We start from the raw sequence: 17946 nt of genomic DNA on the forward strand, positions 1-17946 counted from the left end.
GGACAACATACAATAGTATGACTTTTTTGAGTGATTCTGGACGACATACTATAGTATGACTTTTTTGAGTGATTCTGGACGACATACTATAGTATGACGTTTTTGGACGAAATACTGTAGTATGACTTTTTGGTGTAATTTTGGACGACAAACTATAGTATGACTTTTTGGAATGATTTTGGACGACATACTATAGTATGACTTTTTGGAATGATTTTGGACGACATACTATAGTATGACTTTTTTGAGTGATTTTGGACGACATACTATAGTATGACTTTTTGGAATGATTTTGGACGACATACTATAGTATGACTTTTTGGTGTGATTTTGGTCGCCATACTATAGTATGACTTTTTGGTGTAATTTTGGACGACATACTTTAGTATGACTTTTTGTTTAATTTTGGACGACATACTATAGTATGACTTTCTTGAGTGATTTTGGACGACATACTATAGTATGACTTTTTTGAGTGATTTTGGATGGCATACTATAGTATGACTTTTTGGAATGATTTTGGACAACATACAATAGTATGACTTTTTTGAGTGATTCTGGACAATATACTGTAGTATGACTTTTTGGTGTAATTTTGGACGATATACTATAGTATGACTTTTTGTTTAATTTTGGACGACATACTATAGTATGACTTTTTTGAGTGATTTTGGAAACCATACTATAGTATGACTTTTTTGAGTGATTCTGGACGACATACTATAGTATGACTTTTTGTTTAATTTTGGACGACATACTATAGTATGACTTTCTTGAGTGATTTTGGACGACATACTATAGTATGACTTTTTTGAGTGATTTTGGAAACCATACTATAGTATGACTTTTTTGAGTGATTCTGGACGACTTACTATAGTATGACTTTTTTGAGTGATTCTGGAAACCATACTATAGTATGACTTCGTGTAATTTTGGACGACATACTATAGTATGACTTTTTGGAATGATTTTGGACGACATGCTATAGTATGACTTTTTTGTGTGATTTTGGTCGACATACTATAGTATGACTTTTTGGAATGATTTTGGACGACATACTATAGTATGACTTTTTTGTGTGATTTTGGTCGCCATACTATAGTATGACTTTTTGGTGTAATTTTTGGACGACATACTATTGTATGACTTTTTGTTTAATTTTAAACGACATACTATAGTATGACTTTCTTGAGTAATTTTGGACGACATACTATAGTATGACTTTTTGGAATGATTTTGGACGACATACTATAGTATGACTTTTTTGAGTGATTTTGGACGACATACTATAGTATGACTTTTTGGAATGATTTTGGACGACATACTATAGTATGACTTTTTGGTGTGATTTTGGTCGCCATACTATAGTATGACTTTTTGGTGTAATTTTGGACGACATACTATAGTATGACTTTTTGTTTAATTTTGGACGACATACTATAGTATGACTTTCTTGAGTGATTTTGGACGACATACTATAGTATGACTTTTTTGAGTGATTCTGGACAACATACTATAGTATGAATTTTTGGTGTAATTTTGGACGACATACTATAGTATGACCTATTGTTTAATTTTGGACGACATACTATAGTCTGACTTTTTTGAGTGATTTTGGAAACCATACTATAGTATGACTTTTTTGAGTGATTCTGGACGACTTACTATAGTATGACTTTTTTGAGTGATTCTGGAAACCATACTATAGTATGACTTTTTTGAGTGATTCTGGACGACATACTATAGTATGACGTTTTTGGACGAAATACTGTAGTATGACTTTTTGGTGTAATTTTGGACGACAAACTATAGTATGACTTTTTGGAATGATTTTGGACGACATACTATAGTATGACTTTTTTGAATGATTTTGGACGACATACTATAGTATGATTTTTTCGTGTAATTTTGGACGACATACTATAGTCTGACTTTTTTGAGTGATTTTGGAAACCATACTATAGTATGACTTTTTTGAGTGATTCTGGACGACTTACTATAGTATGACTTTTTTGAGTGATTCTGGAAACCATACTATAGTATGACTTTTTTGAGTGATTCTGGACGACATACTATAGTATGACGTTTTTGGACGAAATACTGTAGTATGACTTTTTGGTGTAATTTTGGACGACAAACTATAGTATGACTTTTTGGAATGATTTTGGACGACATACTATAGTATGACTTTTTTGAATGATTTTGGACGACATACTATAGTATGACTTTTTCGTGTAATTTTGGACGACATACTATAGTATGACTTTTTGGAATGATTTTGGACGACATGCTATAGTATGACTTTTTTGTGTGATTTTGGTCGACCTACTATAGTATGACTTTTTGGAATGATTTTGGACGACATACTATAGTATGACTTTTTTGTGTGATTTTGGTCGCCATACTAGAGTATGACTTTTTGGTGTAATTTTTGGACGACATACTATAGTATGACTTTTTGTTTGATTTTAAACGACATACTATAGTATGACTTTCTTGAGTAATTTTGGACGACATACTATAGTATGACTTTTTGGAATGATTTTGGACGACATACTATAGTATGACTTTTTTGAGTGATTTTGGACGACATACTATAGTATGACTTTTTGGTGTGATTTTGGTCGCCATACTATAGTATGACTTTTTGGTGTAATTTTGGACGACATACTATAGTATGACTTTTTGTTTAATTTTGGACGACATACTATAGTATGACTTTTTGGAATGATTTTGGACGACATACTATAGTATGACTTTTTTGAGTGATTTTGGACGACATACTATAGTATGACTTTTTGGTGTGATTTTGGTCGCCATACTATAGTATGACTTTTTGGTGTAATTTTGGACGACATACTATAGTATGACTTTTTGTTTAATTTTGGACGACATACTATAGTATGACTTTTTGTTTAATTTTGGACGACATACTATAGTATGACTTTTTCGTGTAATTTTGTCTTAGAATAGTAACACGTCCAAAAAGTGACAAAAATGTCTTAGTATATTAAGGCATCCAAAACATCATAAAAAAGTCTTAGTGTAGTAAGGTGCCCAAAAAGTCACAAAAATGTCTTGTATAGTTAGGCGTCAAAAAAGTCATAAAAATGTCTTAGTATATTAAGGCATCCAAAAAGTCATAAAAATGTCTTAGTATATTAAGGCGTCCAAAAAGTCACAAAAATGTCTTAGTGTAGTAAGGTGTCCAAAAAGTCACAAAAATGTCTTAGTATAGTAAGGCGTCCAAAAAGTCACAAAAATGTCTTAGTGTAGTAAGTAGTCTAAAAAGTCATAAAAATGTCTTAGTATAGAAAGTAGTCTAAAAAGTCATAAAAATGTCTTAGTATAGTAAGTAATCTAAAAAGTCATAAAAATGTCTTAGTATAGTAAGTAGTCTAAAAAGTCATAAAAATGTCTTAGTGTAGTAAGGTGCCCAAAAAGTCACAAAAATGTCTTAGTATAGTTAGGCGTCAAAAAAGTCATAAAAATGTTTTAGTATATTAAGGCATCCAAAAAGTCATAAAAATGTCTTAGTATATTAAGGCATCCAAAAAGTCACAAAAATGTCATAGTATAGTAAAGGGTCCAAAAAGTGACAAAAATGTCTTAGTATATTAAGGCATCCAAAACGTCATAAAAATGTCTTAGTATAGTAAGTAGTCTAAAAAGTCATAAAAATGTCTTAGTGTAGTAAGGCGTCAAAAAAGTCATAAAAATGTCTTAGTATATTAAGGCATCCAAAAAGTCATAAAAATGTCTTAGTATATTAAGGCATCCAAAAAGTGACAAAAATTTCATAGTATAGTAAAGGGTCCAAAAAGTGACAAAAATGTCTTAGTATATTAAGGCATCCAAAACGTCATAAAAATGTCTTAGTATAGTAAGTAGTCTAAAAAGTCATAAAAATGTCTTAGTATAGTAAGTAGTCTAAAAAGTCATAAAAATGTCTTAGAATAGTAAGTAGTCTTAAAAGTCATAAAAATGTCTTAGTATAGTAAGTAGTCTAAAAAGTCATTAAAATGTCTTAGTGTAGTAAGGCATCCAAAAAGTCATAAAAATGTCTTAGTATATTAAGGCATCCAAAAAGTCACAAAAGTGTCTTAGTATAGTAAGGTGTACAAAAAGTCATAAAAATGTCTTAGTATAGTAAAGGGTCCAAAAAGTGACAAAAATGTCTTTGTATATTAAGGCATCCAAAACGTCATAAAAATGTCTTAGTATAGTAAGTAGTCTAAAAAGTCATAAAAATGTCTAAGTATAGTAAGTAGTCTAAAAAGTCATAGAAAATGTCTTAGTATAGTAAGTAGTCTAAAAAGTCATAAAAATGTCTTAGTATAGTAAGGTGTCCAAAAAGTCCTAAAAATGTCTTAGTATAGTAAGTAGTCCAAAAAGTGACAAACATGTCTTATTATAGTAAAGTGTCCAAAAAGTTACAAAAATGTCATAGTATAGTAAAGGGTCCAAAAAGTGACAAAAATGTCTCAGTATATTAAGGCGTCAAAAAAGTCATAAAAATGTCATAGTATAGTAAGGCGTCAAAAAAGTCACAAAAATGTCTTCGTATATTAAGGCATCCAAAACGTCATAAAAATGTCTTAGTATAGTAAGTAGTCTAAAAAGTCATAAAAATTTCTTAGTATAGTAAGAAGTCTAAAACGTCATAAAAATGTCTTAGTATAGTAAGTAGTCTAAAACGTCATAAAAATGTCTTAGTATAGTAAGGCGTCAAAAAAGTCATAAAAACGTCTCAGTATATTAAGGCATCCAAAATGTCATAAAAATGTCTTAGTATATTAAGGCATCCAAAAAGTCACAAAAATGTCTTAGTATAGTAAGGTGTCCAAAAAGTCATAAAAATGTCTTAGTAGAGTAAGGTGTCCAAAAAGTCACAAAAATATCTTAGTATATTAAGGCGTCAAAAAAGTCATGAAAATGTCTTAGTATATTAAGGCATCCAAAAAGTCCCAAAAATTTCTTAGTATAGTAAGGTGTCCAAAAAGTCCCAAAAATGTCTTAGTATAGTAAGGTGTCCAAAAAGTCCTAAAAATGTCTTACTATATAAATACCTATATAATAAAAATAGGCTACCTTTTATTTTAAGAATGTAATGTTTAAAGTAGAAAGCACTTTTCACGGGTAGATTCGCGGTGCTGTGCAGAGATACATATAAACAACACAGAAACATGAATTAGTTTTTTGTTTGTTTGTCTTTCCTGTCGTTTTTTTCTGCCATAGCTCCTAATCCGCTTTCCAGTCCAGTAGGTGGCGATACTGCACATTGACGCTGGTTGCCAACCACCTACTAACTCCACAGGAAATAAAAACAAGAAGTCACACACAGCGAATCAAGATGGCTGCGTGCGGCGCGGAGCGGTGGGTGGAAGACTTGCCAAATCACGCAGTTTTCCGAAAAATACGAGATAAGTCGGATTCCAGAAGTCGTAAAAATGAAAGAGGCATCGCCAAAAACCTCGCGTTTTGTTTGGGCGGGGACTTCTTCGTGTGGGACGACGCGGACCGTTTGTTTCACACTACCAACCTGAGGCAGCTGAACTCAGGCGACAGTGGCAGTAGCGGGAAGTGTCAGACCTTCATGTGCATCAACCCGCCTCTTTTCGAGGTTTGCCAGGTTTTGCTGAGTCCAACGCAGCACCATGTCGCGCTCGTGGGGCAGCGTGGCGTCTCCGTGCTGGAGCTCCCCCAGCGCTGGGGTAAACGGTCCGAGTTTGAGGGCGGACGCAGCGAGATCAACTGCAAGACCATCCCGGTGGCGGAGCGCTACTTCACCAGTTCACAGTCCGTGAATCTCCGACAGGCGGCTTGGTACCCCAGCGAGACCGATGAGCCCCACCTGGTGCTGCTCACATCAGATAACACCATCAGGTTTTACGGCTTGAAGTCGCCCCAGACTCCGACCAGCATCTTGTCTCTGTCGCAGTCTGATGACGACGGCAGCCTCCTTCCTACAGTTTGCTCCTATGCAGCATCGTTAGGTGAGATAGCTGTGGCATTCGACTTTGGGCCGGTGTCGTCTCCTCCTCGGCATCTTGCGTCAAAGATCGGCAAAGATCAGCAGGTCTATCCTCTGTACATCCTCTACGAGAACGGGGAGACGTATGTGAGCTACACAAGTCAGGCAAACAACGTGAATCTAACTAAACCTGTTGGACCCCTCCCCATGTATCCTGCTGCAGAGGATAACTATGGCTATGACGCTTGTGCCATTCTCTGCCTGCCATGTGTGCCCAGCATCCTGGTCATTGCCACAGAAACGGGCACGCTGTATCACTGTGTGGTGCTGGAGTCTGAAGAGGAGGAGGACACGCAGGCGGTGGAAAAATGGATCAGAGACGCAGAAGCAGTGCCAGCTCTCTATGTCTTTGAATGTGTTGAGTTGGAGCTCACTCTCAAAGTAGCCATGGGCGAAGACGAGGAGCCACAGGAGTTTGATTTCACCTGTCGCATCAGACTGCACCGAGACCCCTTGTGCCAACACAGGTATCACTGCACCCATGAAGCAGGAGTGCACAGTGTGGGGCTTATCTGGGTCAACAAGCTGCAGAGATTCCTCCAGTCGAATGAGGAGGATAAGGACAGTCTCCAGGAGCTGGCTGCTGAGAAGCGCTGCATCGTTGAGCACATTCTCTGCACCAGGCCCCTTCTTACTAGTCAGTCAGCCCCAGTTCGTGGCTTTTTGATTGTGTCTGATCTTGCCTTGGGCGCCACCATGATCTGCATCACAAGCACTTACGAGTGTATCCTGTTGCCCCTGCTGAGCTCTATTCGCCCTCCCTCACCTCCCCTGCTCTGTACCCATCCTGGCTCAGGCTCCGTCAGCTCCCCTCTGCGTGGTCTGGCCAACGACTCCTTCGAGCAGCACATCCGTAACATCCTGTTACGCAGCTCCACCAATCCTCTTGTACTTAAGGCTGGGGACAAGGAAACATCACCACCCCCACCGGAGTGTTTGCAGCTCCTCAGCAGAGCCACGCAGGTGTTCCGCGAGGAATACATTCTCAAGCAGGACATGGCCCGCGAAGAGCTGCAGAGACGTGTGAAACTCCTGACGAGCCAGAAGAGGAAGCAGCTGGAGGAGCTCTCCCTGTGTAGGGAGGAGAGGAAGAGTCTGACAGAAGTGGCAGAGAGGCTGGCTGACAAGTATGAAGATGCAAAGTATCGCCAGGAGACCATCATGAACAGGGTTAAAAAGGTGCTGGGAAGTCTGCAAAGCCAGCTGCCGATACTGTCCAGCAGTGAAAAGGATATGAAGAAGGAGCTGCAGACCATCAGTGATCAGCTGAAGCGCCTGAACAACTGCATCAAACAGGTGAACATGAAGATGCAGTACCAGAAGACGCAGGTGGAGAAGGAGGTGTCTTCAGACCGGACAAAGGTCTCACTCAACGCCCAACAGAAGAAGGTCGTTCAGGATGTCCTCAGAGAACAGGGGCAGCAAATCGGTGACATGATGAAGCAAATAAAAGACGTCAAAAACCACTTCAGTTTCTAAGCATTGTAGAAACTCAGAAAAATATCTTGCGAAGAACTGAGGAAAATGTTTCAAATGTTCATTTGAAAACAATCCAGTTAATAAATCTGCCTTTTTCTGAAGGGAAAACCAGTGCTTCAGGTGTAAGCGTGTTTAAATTGAGACATTTCATATATACCGATGGAACTATCTTTGCTACAGGCCTGTTTTACTCTTTATACAGATGTATCTATGTTATGGTTCTTTTTTTAAGACTTGTGATTGAGTCCGATCAGAGTATGTCATGTATAGTCGGGTAAGATTTCTTATTTTTGAGCTGACCTCGCTGAGATATTTTCATTGTAATTTGGTATCTCTTTGAATAAATAAACTTCATTCATTAATTAATTGTCAACTATTTTGATAATTTGAAGCTTTTTTCATTATTAAACAAGATTTCTGATTGTTTCAGCTTCTTAAATGTGAATGTTTTCTTTGTTTCTTTGCTCCATATTACAAAGAAATCATTGAAAGTGAATCATTTTGGTTTGTGGACAAAACGTGACATTTGAGAACCTCATTATTTCCAGGTTTGACAAACACTGATTAACAATTTCTGACATTTTTTGGATCAAACGTTTGTTGCAGCTCTAATCATATGAGACGGTTACTATTTAGCACAATAACGAATAATTACAATTGTATTAAAGTAGACATTGTCAAAACATTGGGGCAACAACAGTTGACATTACTCATTTGTTTACAACAGACAAACTAAATTAATATTTTTTATACCATTTAAACAATTTATCTAAGAGATATTAGCTTAGTAAATGTGATTTTTTTTGGGGGGTTTCATTGTTACCCTGTGACATCTTTGTGGACAAAGACACTCAGAAATAAGGGTGGACATTTTACACAAATCTAATTAAATAACTAGAATATAACATATTAAACAATTAGGAAATCAAAAATCTAAAGACATGAAGGAAAACGTACATTAATAAAAGAATTAGCAAATTGAAAGTGTTTGATCACTAATTGTTCCCTTTGTCTCTATTGGGCTTAAAAGATTTGACAAATGCAACAACAGAGTACGAGTGACATTTATATAGTTTGTTACATCCAGACGATAAATATTATATTGTTGAAACTTTTGACGTTTACTTAATTCTGTTCTACTTCAGTATGTGGAGCTCATGTATAGACTTGAATAAATGATACTCACAGCTGCTGCATGGCTCCAGTCTGCCATCTATGGCTGGACAGTGGAATGTGCAGTTTTCACTGCACGGCTGCCAGAAATCCTCCTGCCTCCACCAGATGTCACAACACTCCAGAGTCAATGACCTACAGCATTTTTTTTTTTTATTTATTTTTTTTTTCCCTCTTAACTCCAGGTTTGCTGTGAGGAATTCCCCATGAAAGCGTTGAGTGACGTATGTGGAGACCCCGGTTTATGTTGAGTAAGCTTCATTGTTGGGGATGTCTGTCTCTGGTGTGTGTGAGGGAAGGGGAGGAGGAGGAGAGGGGTCCCTCCTCTGCATATTTAACCCATCACCGTGGCACCACTGTGCCGCTTTAAATGAGCATCAGATGTTTGAGATGGTTTATGACTCAGTGCAGCCTAATTACGTAACAGCTGGGCATTGTTCTGCTCCCTGAAATGTCGGGTAGCTCCGTGAGCAGTGACTTAAAAAGACACGAGTAGTCGAGAGCCTTCATTTCCACATAAACATGTCGGCCGCACTGTTGTCAATGTACTTCACTTTTCTTTTTTCAACCTCCCACTTTCATTTTTTCCAGTGGTAAATCTTTAGTAAAGCAGAATCACACTCCAATCCATCAGGGGATGCTGCTAAATGTCTCTCAGAAAGGTATAGTGTCTAGATTCTGTGTATGTGCCTGAGGAACCTCAGTAGACCCTTGGAAAGGGGATATTAATAACACTGAAGGCCCTCCCACCACATTCTTCACAAGTGAGTCACTGTATGCCAGTGAGCTGGGAGGAAAGAGCTGGTTTGCCTCTGTTTCTCATTTGTATTTCTTTCCATGGAGGAGTGGAACAAGAAGGCGGGGAGGCCACCCCTTCTTTCGCAAATATCTTGGAAGCCCTGTGTGAAGTGCACGCATCCCTACACGGGACACATACAGTATTTGTGCTCAACACCCTGTAGTTTACTCAGGATGGAGCCAAAAAAAGATTTGCACAGGGAAGCTACAGTGAGAGTTGTGAGCGTAAAACCAACCAGTGATGGAAGAGGGGGAGAGACTGAGAGGCTTTCAGATGGTGGGAATGAGAGGGGAAGTGAGGCTCGGAAAATGGTGGTATGGGGATTTGGCAGGCGAGAGTGTGAGTCACTGTTTATCTGGTCCGTCACTGAGAGACCAACTGAGCTCCATAGAAGAGAAAAGAGCCAAATTAAAACGCACCCGGCTGTTTTTTCTGCACCGTGAACTTTATGTCGAATAGTGTTTCCTAACTGTTTCAAAACAACGGCGACGACGGGACACAGTTGGAAAACTTTATTTGGTTACAATAACAGTTAACGTTGGTGGAGCTGTGTACAGTAGTCAGCAGTATATCAATCATTCAGTCTGGTTGAAAGGTTAACCTCAGCGTGTACCGAGGTCGCGCTCCTGCACATACAAAACGACAGCAACAATTACAAAAATAATAACAATATATATAAAGTACGCACACACAAAAAATATAACTGTGGCATGTAAAGCAACAGAGTGAAACGCGTTCAGGTTATTAGATATGTGCTGCCAGTTTGAATTGGAATTGATATCATACAAATCATGTGAATGAAATTAGTTTGTGTAAAATAGATTTGTTGACGATCATCTCACTGGCCTGAAGTAGCATAATCTTGTTTGTGCCGCTCCAGTCTGGTCACTGCAGTGAGTGATGGATTCAAAGGTTTTTGTGGTATTTCTGTGAAAGCTATATATACTGAATACTGCTCAGCTGAGAGGGCGCCAGTCTTCATTCACCTCTGCTCAGCACACACAAGATGATATATCATTTAAAAAGTGCTAATAAAAAGCAAACTCATAGGAGTCAAAGGGGGAGAAGCAGCCAGACCCATGTGACTTCTAAATACATAATCTGTTTTTTTTTTGGTTTTTTTTGCAAAGAGCCCTTGTTACAGTCTCAAGCATGGGACTAACACTTGAATACAATATTTCCATTGTACGAGGCCAAAATCAGTCAAAAGCATACAAAGCTTTTGACATGGGTCGAAAAGGAAAACAACAGCAAAGCAGAAGTGTGACAATTTAGAGAGTAGAGTCTCTGTCAGCTCATGTCTATGCATCAGAGCCCTTCTGTCTGCGTTTGGACGGCGGGACCAGACGGTTGGGCAGCTCAGGTGGGAGACCATGGCCCTCGAGCTTGACCTCGATCAGGTGGCTAGCCAGGGCGAATTCTTCGTCATCCAACATGCCATCCCGGTCCACATCTGACAGCTTCCAGATGCGGCCCAGCACCGAGTTGGGTAGGCGGGAACTCACCATCCAGTCCTTAGCCTTGGTGCCGCTCAGTTTCCCCTCGTTGGGAGCGAGGTTGTAGAAGATCTCGTCGTACTTGGGCTTGTCTTTGGTCACCACCCAGTCCTCGTCCTCGTCCCCTTCACACTGCTCTCCGTTCTCCTCGGCGAAGGGGTCGCCCTCGCTGAATGGTCCGACGCGGGTGCCCAGGAAGGCTCCGCCCTGCACGCCCAGTTGCTCACCTGCTTCCAGCTCCTCCTGCCTCAGGAGGGGCATCAGCTTGGCGATGTCAGATGCCAGCAACTCATCCAAGGCCATCATGAGGTTGGGCTTCAAGGATTTGAACTTGGCGAAATCATGAACCATCAGTTGCTCCTTAAAAAGGGCAAAATGACAAAATGTTGTTGTCTATTTTTATAGTTAGTCTTTTACTACTTTTATTACTACTGTGTAGATATGTAAATCATTTTAGATTAAGTTAAAAATGCAGGACAAGGTAATGTGCGAAGGTTAAATCAATGTTTCAAAGGAGCTGCCCAGCAAATGTCACTGTTCTTACACAATAACAACAAAGACATTGCATTCTTCTATGCTATTCTATATCCTTGGGGTGGGAACTGCAGCGTAAAATCACAACATGTTCCTTGATAAACGGCCCACGGTGACATCATGACACAGCTATTTTGTGATAATAATAATTATATAGAGATACATCACCGTGTCTGTCTAACTACTGAATACAAAAAATAACCTCCTAAAAAAAGAAGAATGCAGGGTTTGGAGGCGTTACATACTGTACTTTTTACACATTTGCCTCACAGATGTACTCAGTAGTGAAAACCATAAGGACTCAGACTTACCTGCATCTTAGTACAGTCTGGGAAGTCTCCAGGAGAAATGTTGTGCTGCAGCTGGATCTTGGAGAAAATAACTGGCAGCTGGTAGATCAGATTCTTCTTTTTATTAACCTTTCTGAAGAGAGACGGCATCTCCTGCTTCAGATAGCTGATGATGTGGGCATGGACCTGGGATTAAGAAAAGAACAGGAAAGGTTTCTTTAATTATTAATGCTACATTACTATACCACTTTCAAGACTTTTAAGATGTCGATAATACTTAAAGGTCCAGTGTGTAATACTTTATTGGCAGTTGAATTGAATGGAACACATTTGTATAAGTGTATAATCACTTTAAAATAAAAAAAATGCTTGGTTTTTGTGGCCTTAGAATCAGTTTTTTTATATGCAAGGGTCACGCTCAAGTGGCAACCAGTTGTGTCGTCGCCCATAAGAATCTGAACTTCGCTTTTAAAGGCTCAAGATTCACGATTTGACAGAAGTTTACAGATGTCACCTGTAACCAGACACCTGTTGGACGATACCAGCTGTAAATTACACTGGTAAGTAAAGTGTTGCACTTTATCATCTACTCAAAAAAAATTAGACATTTTCCCTTAGACTTCCATTCAAACAGATCTATTTTTACAACCAGTGGAGTAGCCCCCTGGTGGCTATTCAAAATATTCTTACTTACTACCAAAAGACTAGCCATCTTGTGCAGCCATGTTTCTACAGTAGCTTGAACAGACCAAACACAGTATTTCCCTGAAGGATGAGCAGTCTCACCATTAGATGTCACTAATTCTAACACACTGGACCATTAAAGAACACATCTGTGACATGCATGGTTACACACCCGGACCAGGCGTGCCCTCTTCACCAGGTCGTTGAGTTTGCGTAGGGCTGCGTTGCGAGGAAGGTTTTGGATGTCAGCAAACAGGTCCTCCTCCTCCAGCTCAAACAGCTTGCGGTTGTCCGTCACCATCAAGGGCTCGGACCAGAAGGAGCCGATGTAGACGCGCAGGACCTCCGGGGTGCCAAACACTTTCCCCAGGGACCACATGAGTGCACCGTACACCCGCATCAGCTGCTGGGTGCCCACCATGTCTGCCTTGTTGAGCACCACGCGCAGTTTGTCCTCATTGCCCTTCAGGGCACTGATGGCCTCGGCGAACTCGTCCGATATCTCTAGTTTATGGGCGTCGAACAGCAGGATGATGCGGTCCACGCGTTCTGCAAACCAGCGCAGCACAGCTGGGAAGTCGTAGCCTGTTTGGTTATGAAAAAGGAAAGTGGAGAATGTGAAAAATAAATAAATAAATGTGCATAAATGTCTCAGACAAACCATGGCAGGATTAGGCCGCGGCGAGAGGAGCGGGTACAGAAGGTCAACACAGACACAAACCCTTCAACTCTTCTCTGTGTATGTCAAACCTACAACTGCTTTACAGTCAGTTTTAAGGTTTGAAGTCACCAAAAAAATCACTTGTGTGGTGATTTCTTCATCTGTGTCAACATGACCATTCTCCAAAATTGCTTGCTTTGGTTTGAGCTTGACAAGGTTTTCAGGTTTTTAAATATATCTGCATTAAAAGATTCAGATGCAGATACTTTGGATGAACCTACTGCTTGAGTAGTTTGCAAAGAAATAATTTGGAAACCACAAACTAGACATCGAATATGGGTTTCACTATGGCCAATGCCAGTGTTTGAAATCTGCAACTGATAGCCGATATATGATGCAGATTTTTAAATAAACTAAATATTAAAGTAATGAAACGGGTCAACAAAGAATTCAGCTTTGTCAAATAAACCTCTGAATGATTATTTTAGCAGAATGTTTAAGTTTCTGAGATCAGAATGTGTAAAATTACATTTTAAATAAGTGATTAACGTACAGTTAGGTACAATATTATTAAATATGTGACAAAAATCTGCCTCTACCGCACACATCACCCTGTCCACCTCTGTTATATTGTGGTGGAGGATAAAAAACTCACAGACAAAATGTCAGCAGATAAAACCAAAAACCATCAGTGTGGCTGAAACCCGCAGTCTCCTTCATAATATGGATTCACTCGCTGTTTTGACTCGTTAGTTGCTCATGCAGATTGACATGAATGTTTGGGTTATTTGAAGCGTGGATGGACAGAAAAAATGGGGGAAACCTACAAACCTACAGTGAGATGATGGTGATAGTTACTGCATTTCTGTGAGGTTCACTCCTCCAGATGTGCTGACAGAGTTTCTTGTCAGTGTTATCTCTGTTCCTGATTAGGACTTTATGGCTGCTCAGTGCTCCACTGACAAGTTCTCTTGCCCTGCTGCTGCCAAGTGTTATTGTGACAGAGCAAACTGGTCCCAGGAGTTAGCCAGGCGTGGCAAGGAGATGAGTTTGTGAGTTGACGCTCGGGGATGTGTGTCTCTGCAGCCCCCCATATCCCTCCTCTCACCTTTGTTACCTCCCTCACCTCGGCTCACTCTCTGCTTGGCCCCGGACAGGATTCCCGGTGTGTCAATAATGCTGATGCTCTCCAAGACCTGGTTGGGCATCTGGGCGCACTGGAACCTAGTATTTTCATAGGTAAACAGGAGAAAAGGCACGTGAACGATGACGAGACACAAGTTCAGGAAGGTCACGTTTGTTTGGAACACCGCCAGTTTTGCTTGAATAGAATGTGAATCATGTGCAAAATGGTTAACTCTTATCAAAGAGGCTAATGTGATTCAAGGAGCAGATTGGACGCTGTCCTCTCCAGGCTCCCCTCCCCACCCCTCCCTCTGCAGGCCATTGTGTGCTAGTAGGCCTCTCATTGCTCTGAGCTTCCTGAAGGAAAATGACCACTAGTGCCAGAATCAAACAATAAGTCCTGCTAACGATGTGTGGCTTAGAACAACAACGACGCTTCCTGTCACTTATGAACTTAACGAGCCCACTGGCTCGCAGGACAGGAAGTCGACGCAAAGAGGAGAGACGCAAACACGGTCGCAAACACACCCTACAGAGGGACGGGAGGGGGGGCTCTGCTGGAAAACTGGCATCACAGCTCCATGTTGGAGATTCATTAGCAGGAGGACTGCAAGTTCCTGTTCCTTCTGGACTGCATGTCCGTGCTACTATTCCCTTATATGACCTTCTTAGTTTAAAACAGTGGAAAAACATACAGTGGAAACCTGGGAGTCAAGAACGTAACCTTCAGTGTCAAGGCTTTCTCTTACAGGCCTCACACAGTCCGTGACTTCATGTGTTTGTCTTTGCCCCGAGAGCCAGTGGAGGCCTCTGACCTCAACTTTGAGCTTGCGTACATCGCAGTTCCTCTCTGAGTACATCAGCTTTCACCAGGCTCTCGGGTGATATCGCTCCCTTTCTCAGTTTTTCCACAAATAAGGCAAGCGCCTCCCTGCTCTGAAATTTGGCACAAGGTCTTGAAATTCCATCGAGCTGAAAACCTTCTGTTATCACTCCCTCCTTGTTTGGACTCCCTCTGTTCATGTCGTGCTGATCTGTATCTGGCTCCCTCATGTTTACGTAAAAGCCCAGCTGCTCTCACCTGTTGAGGAAGGTGTTTCCAAATGGGTTTAGTTTGCGGAACGGCTTGTTGGGGTCCACAATGAGGGCGTTCCCGGGGATGACCCCCTCCACCTCTCCATGCATGATGGCAGTAAAGCAATCCGTGGTAGGTTCAGGCCCAATCCTGCTTCCAGGAATATCCTGCTCCAGTAAATACCTGTCAGCCACACAAATAGCTTTTATATCTTCACTCTTTAAATAAACGTAGCAAATAAAAGGCAACGGTTGATGCAAATGCTCTAAAATGACTTACTTGATGAATGTCGTCTTCCCGGTAGAGTACTGCCCCACCACCAGCACCATAGGCTTGTTGTCAAAATCTGCATCCTCCAGACTGGCGGAGTGGAAATCATGGAAACCGTAGTACTGCTCCAGAGGCAGCAGCTTCTTTCGATACAGAGACTTTAGGCCTTCTGTCACAGTGCGGATCACCTCTGGTGCCTTTTTCACATTTTTCCTCCCCCAGCGTGACATGTTGATAGACTAATGTGATTGTGAGCCTCTTACAAAAATCAGAGATCGAGCTGGGTTTGTTTTCTGGGGCTGTATTTCCTGTGCCTGAGCCCTGGAAAATCTTCAGGTGTTTCCTGTATATATGTAACCGCTGCTCTCTTGTCCTTGAAATCTGCTCTGCACACGACACAGGGAGCCACAGGGGTGATGCCTCTTTTGAAGTCTGGGTCTTCCTTTTTTGAAAACAACTTTTATTCCCTGGAAAGACAGAAAAGGAGGAGAGAAGATCAAGTGAGATTAATCCAGAGGGCAAAACATTTCTCAGTTTTTTGTGAAGCTGGTGATTGGGATCTGCCACAACCTAAAGTGAGGAGGAGGAGGAGTAAGCCTCAGCCCAACAAGAAGTTGGCCACACATTGTCAGTGCATGCCTGGAAAAAAATTTGGTGTTCACGTTGGAAAATTCGCAAACCCAGCCCTGCGTGAGGGATCGCACAGCTCATTTCTCTATAGTGAAGTGAGTAAGACATTCCTCTTACCCCCCTCCTGCAGATCCTCCTGCTGGAACATAAAATATGTGCATAGTTCAAGTGAGGAAAAGACATCTTAGTTTATACATGGAAAAAACAATTTAACCCAATTTAAGTAGCGATCTCTCCTTTCCACTGGAGGCTTTATACACACAAACAGTGGATTAGGAATTGAAGTTGAAGCTCAACTTGACACAAAAGACACAAGAGTGAGACACGCATCAGCAGATGGTAACGTGTCTTGAAGAGCTTCTCGCTGAAGAGAAAAAAAACCCCATCTGAACACAGATTAAAAGAAATATGCCCACAGGAGAGAAAGCAATGCTGTACTGACATGTCACAAGACCTGTGTGGACAGAGCTCCTATCAAAATGGCGAACCCCAGGGATCTACATTAAATGTGTTTTGCCCACCATTTCATTATAATAGTAGCGTGCCAGAAGAGCTGCGCGAGTTAAAAACTGACTTACAGGCTTCCTGTAACATTTAATGGTTTGGTTGACGTTGACTTTTACTGAAGTTAAAGATGGAAAAATTCTCTGTGGGTTTGTGCACCACAACTGGAACAGATTTGGACGTGGAAAAAGGAATTCATCAATTCAGCCTGCAAGAGCAACACGTACAAGAGGGTATTACTAAATATCCAAATGAAGAAATGGGGGGGGGGGGGCGATGTTCACAAGAACTTCTAACAGTTTATAAAAAAGTTTCAGTGCATTCAGTCCTCAGCTATAACCTATAATCTTTACTCGCCACATGCCCACCATGGCTTAATTTGCTCTTCTGCATCTAAACATGGATATACAAGTTAAAGTTCAAACTCAGTCTGATTATTAAATCCAAACATAAAGCTTGAAAAATAGTATTTACCTCGTTTCTGTGGATCACAGACTTCTTCAAGCACTGTAAACCTCTCTCCTGCTCCCTGGAGTGTGGAAAATATTTTGACTGGAGGACACAAAAGCAGTCAGTCTTCTGGTGGAGTTGCAGCTACTCGCATGGGTGTACCTCGAACAGCAAATAGAAACCCTCGGTGGAGCGTCCGACGCAGCACAGTTTTACAGAGGATCCTTCTTCTCCAGGGGTTTTAATGTATTTCAGATGAGCTCCAGATCTGGCAAAGGTCTTTACTCTCTCTGCCTGCTGCGAGAGCACACAACTCACACAGATTTCACAAACGTCTCAGTGCTGAACGCACCTCCTCCTCTTCCAGGGATGCCTGGCAAAACTGTGGGCAGCACTAACACTCTGCTCAGGGCAGGGATGAGCTGTGGTCAGAGGGTGTGGAACTGGAGGAAGGGGGGGGATAAATAATTTGGGTGGAGTCTTTATTTTAACATGACATAACCTCACAGTCATAACTCATTAATTAGGATGATAAACACAATCTCATGCTGCTCCCTCGAGCGGTGGCTTCTTATCTCCTCCACATTTTTTTTCTTTTTTTTTTTCTCCCTACTGTAACACTGATATGTTTACAGATGTGATAGTTCATTTTGAACTCTCTTGCTCCTCCCCATCGCTTCAGCTTCACTGATACGCACAAGTTTTTACTTCCATGCACCACCTGCTGGTGGTCTGATGGAGG

At 40.9% G+C, this 17946-nt stretch overlaps 2 protein-coding genes across 3 annotated transcripts; one reads left to right on the forward strand and one right to left on the reverse strand.

Moving 5' to 3' along the window:
- Positions 1-5327: 5327 nt before the first annotated feature.
- Positions 5328-7952, forward strand: nup88 (nucleoporin 88). The gene has a single exon (XM_058634970.1). It carries the CDS (start codon positions 5354-5356, stop codon positions 7511-7513), a length of 2160 nt encoding a protein of 719 aa, XP_058490953.1. The 5' UTR covers positions 5328-5353; the 3' UTR covers positions 7514-7952.
- A 2030-nt stretch (positions 7953-9982) lies between these two features.
- On the reverse strand, positions 9983-17778 carry ehd2b (EH-domain containing 2b). Of its 2 annotated transcripts, none has more exons than XM_058634023.1 (7): positions 17229-17778; positions 15630-16087; positions 15357-15533; positions 14259-14374; positions 12662-13074; positions 11827-11991; positions 9983-11341 (listed from the first exon to the last, which is right to left on the reverse strand). In XM_058634023.1, the coding sequence occupies exons 2-7, from the start codon at positions 15848-15850 to the stop codon at positions 10787-10789; spliced, it is 1647 nt and encodes a 548-aa protein (XP_058490006.1). In that variant the 5' UTR covers positions 15851-16087; positions 17229-17778; the 3' UTR covers positions 9983-10786. The 2 variants fall into 2 exon arrangements, with proteins under 2 accessions (XP_058490006.1, XP_058490007.1); XM_058634024.1 differs by having other exon boundaries at positions 14277-14374; positions 17229-17767.
- Positions 17779-17946: the final 168 nt, after the last annotated feature.

Source organism: Solea solea, chromosome 7, assembly GCF_958295425.1.
Source record: "Solea solea chromosome 7, fSolSol10.1, whole genome shotgun sequence".
Classification (NCBI taxonomy): Eukaryota; Metazoa; Chordata; class Actinopteri; order Pleuronectiformes; family Soleidae; genus Solea; species Solea solea.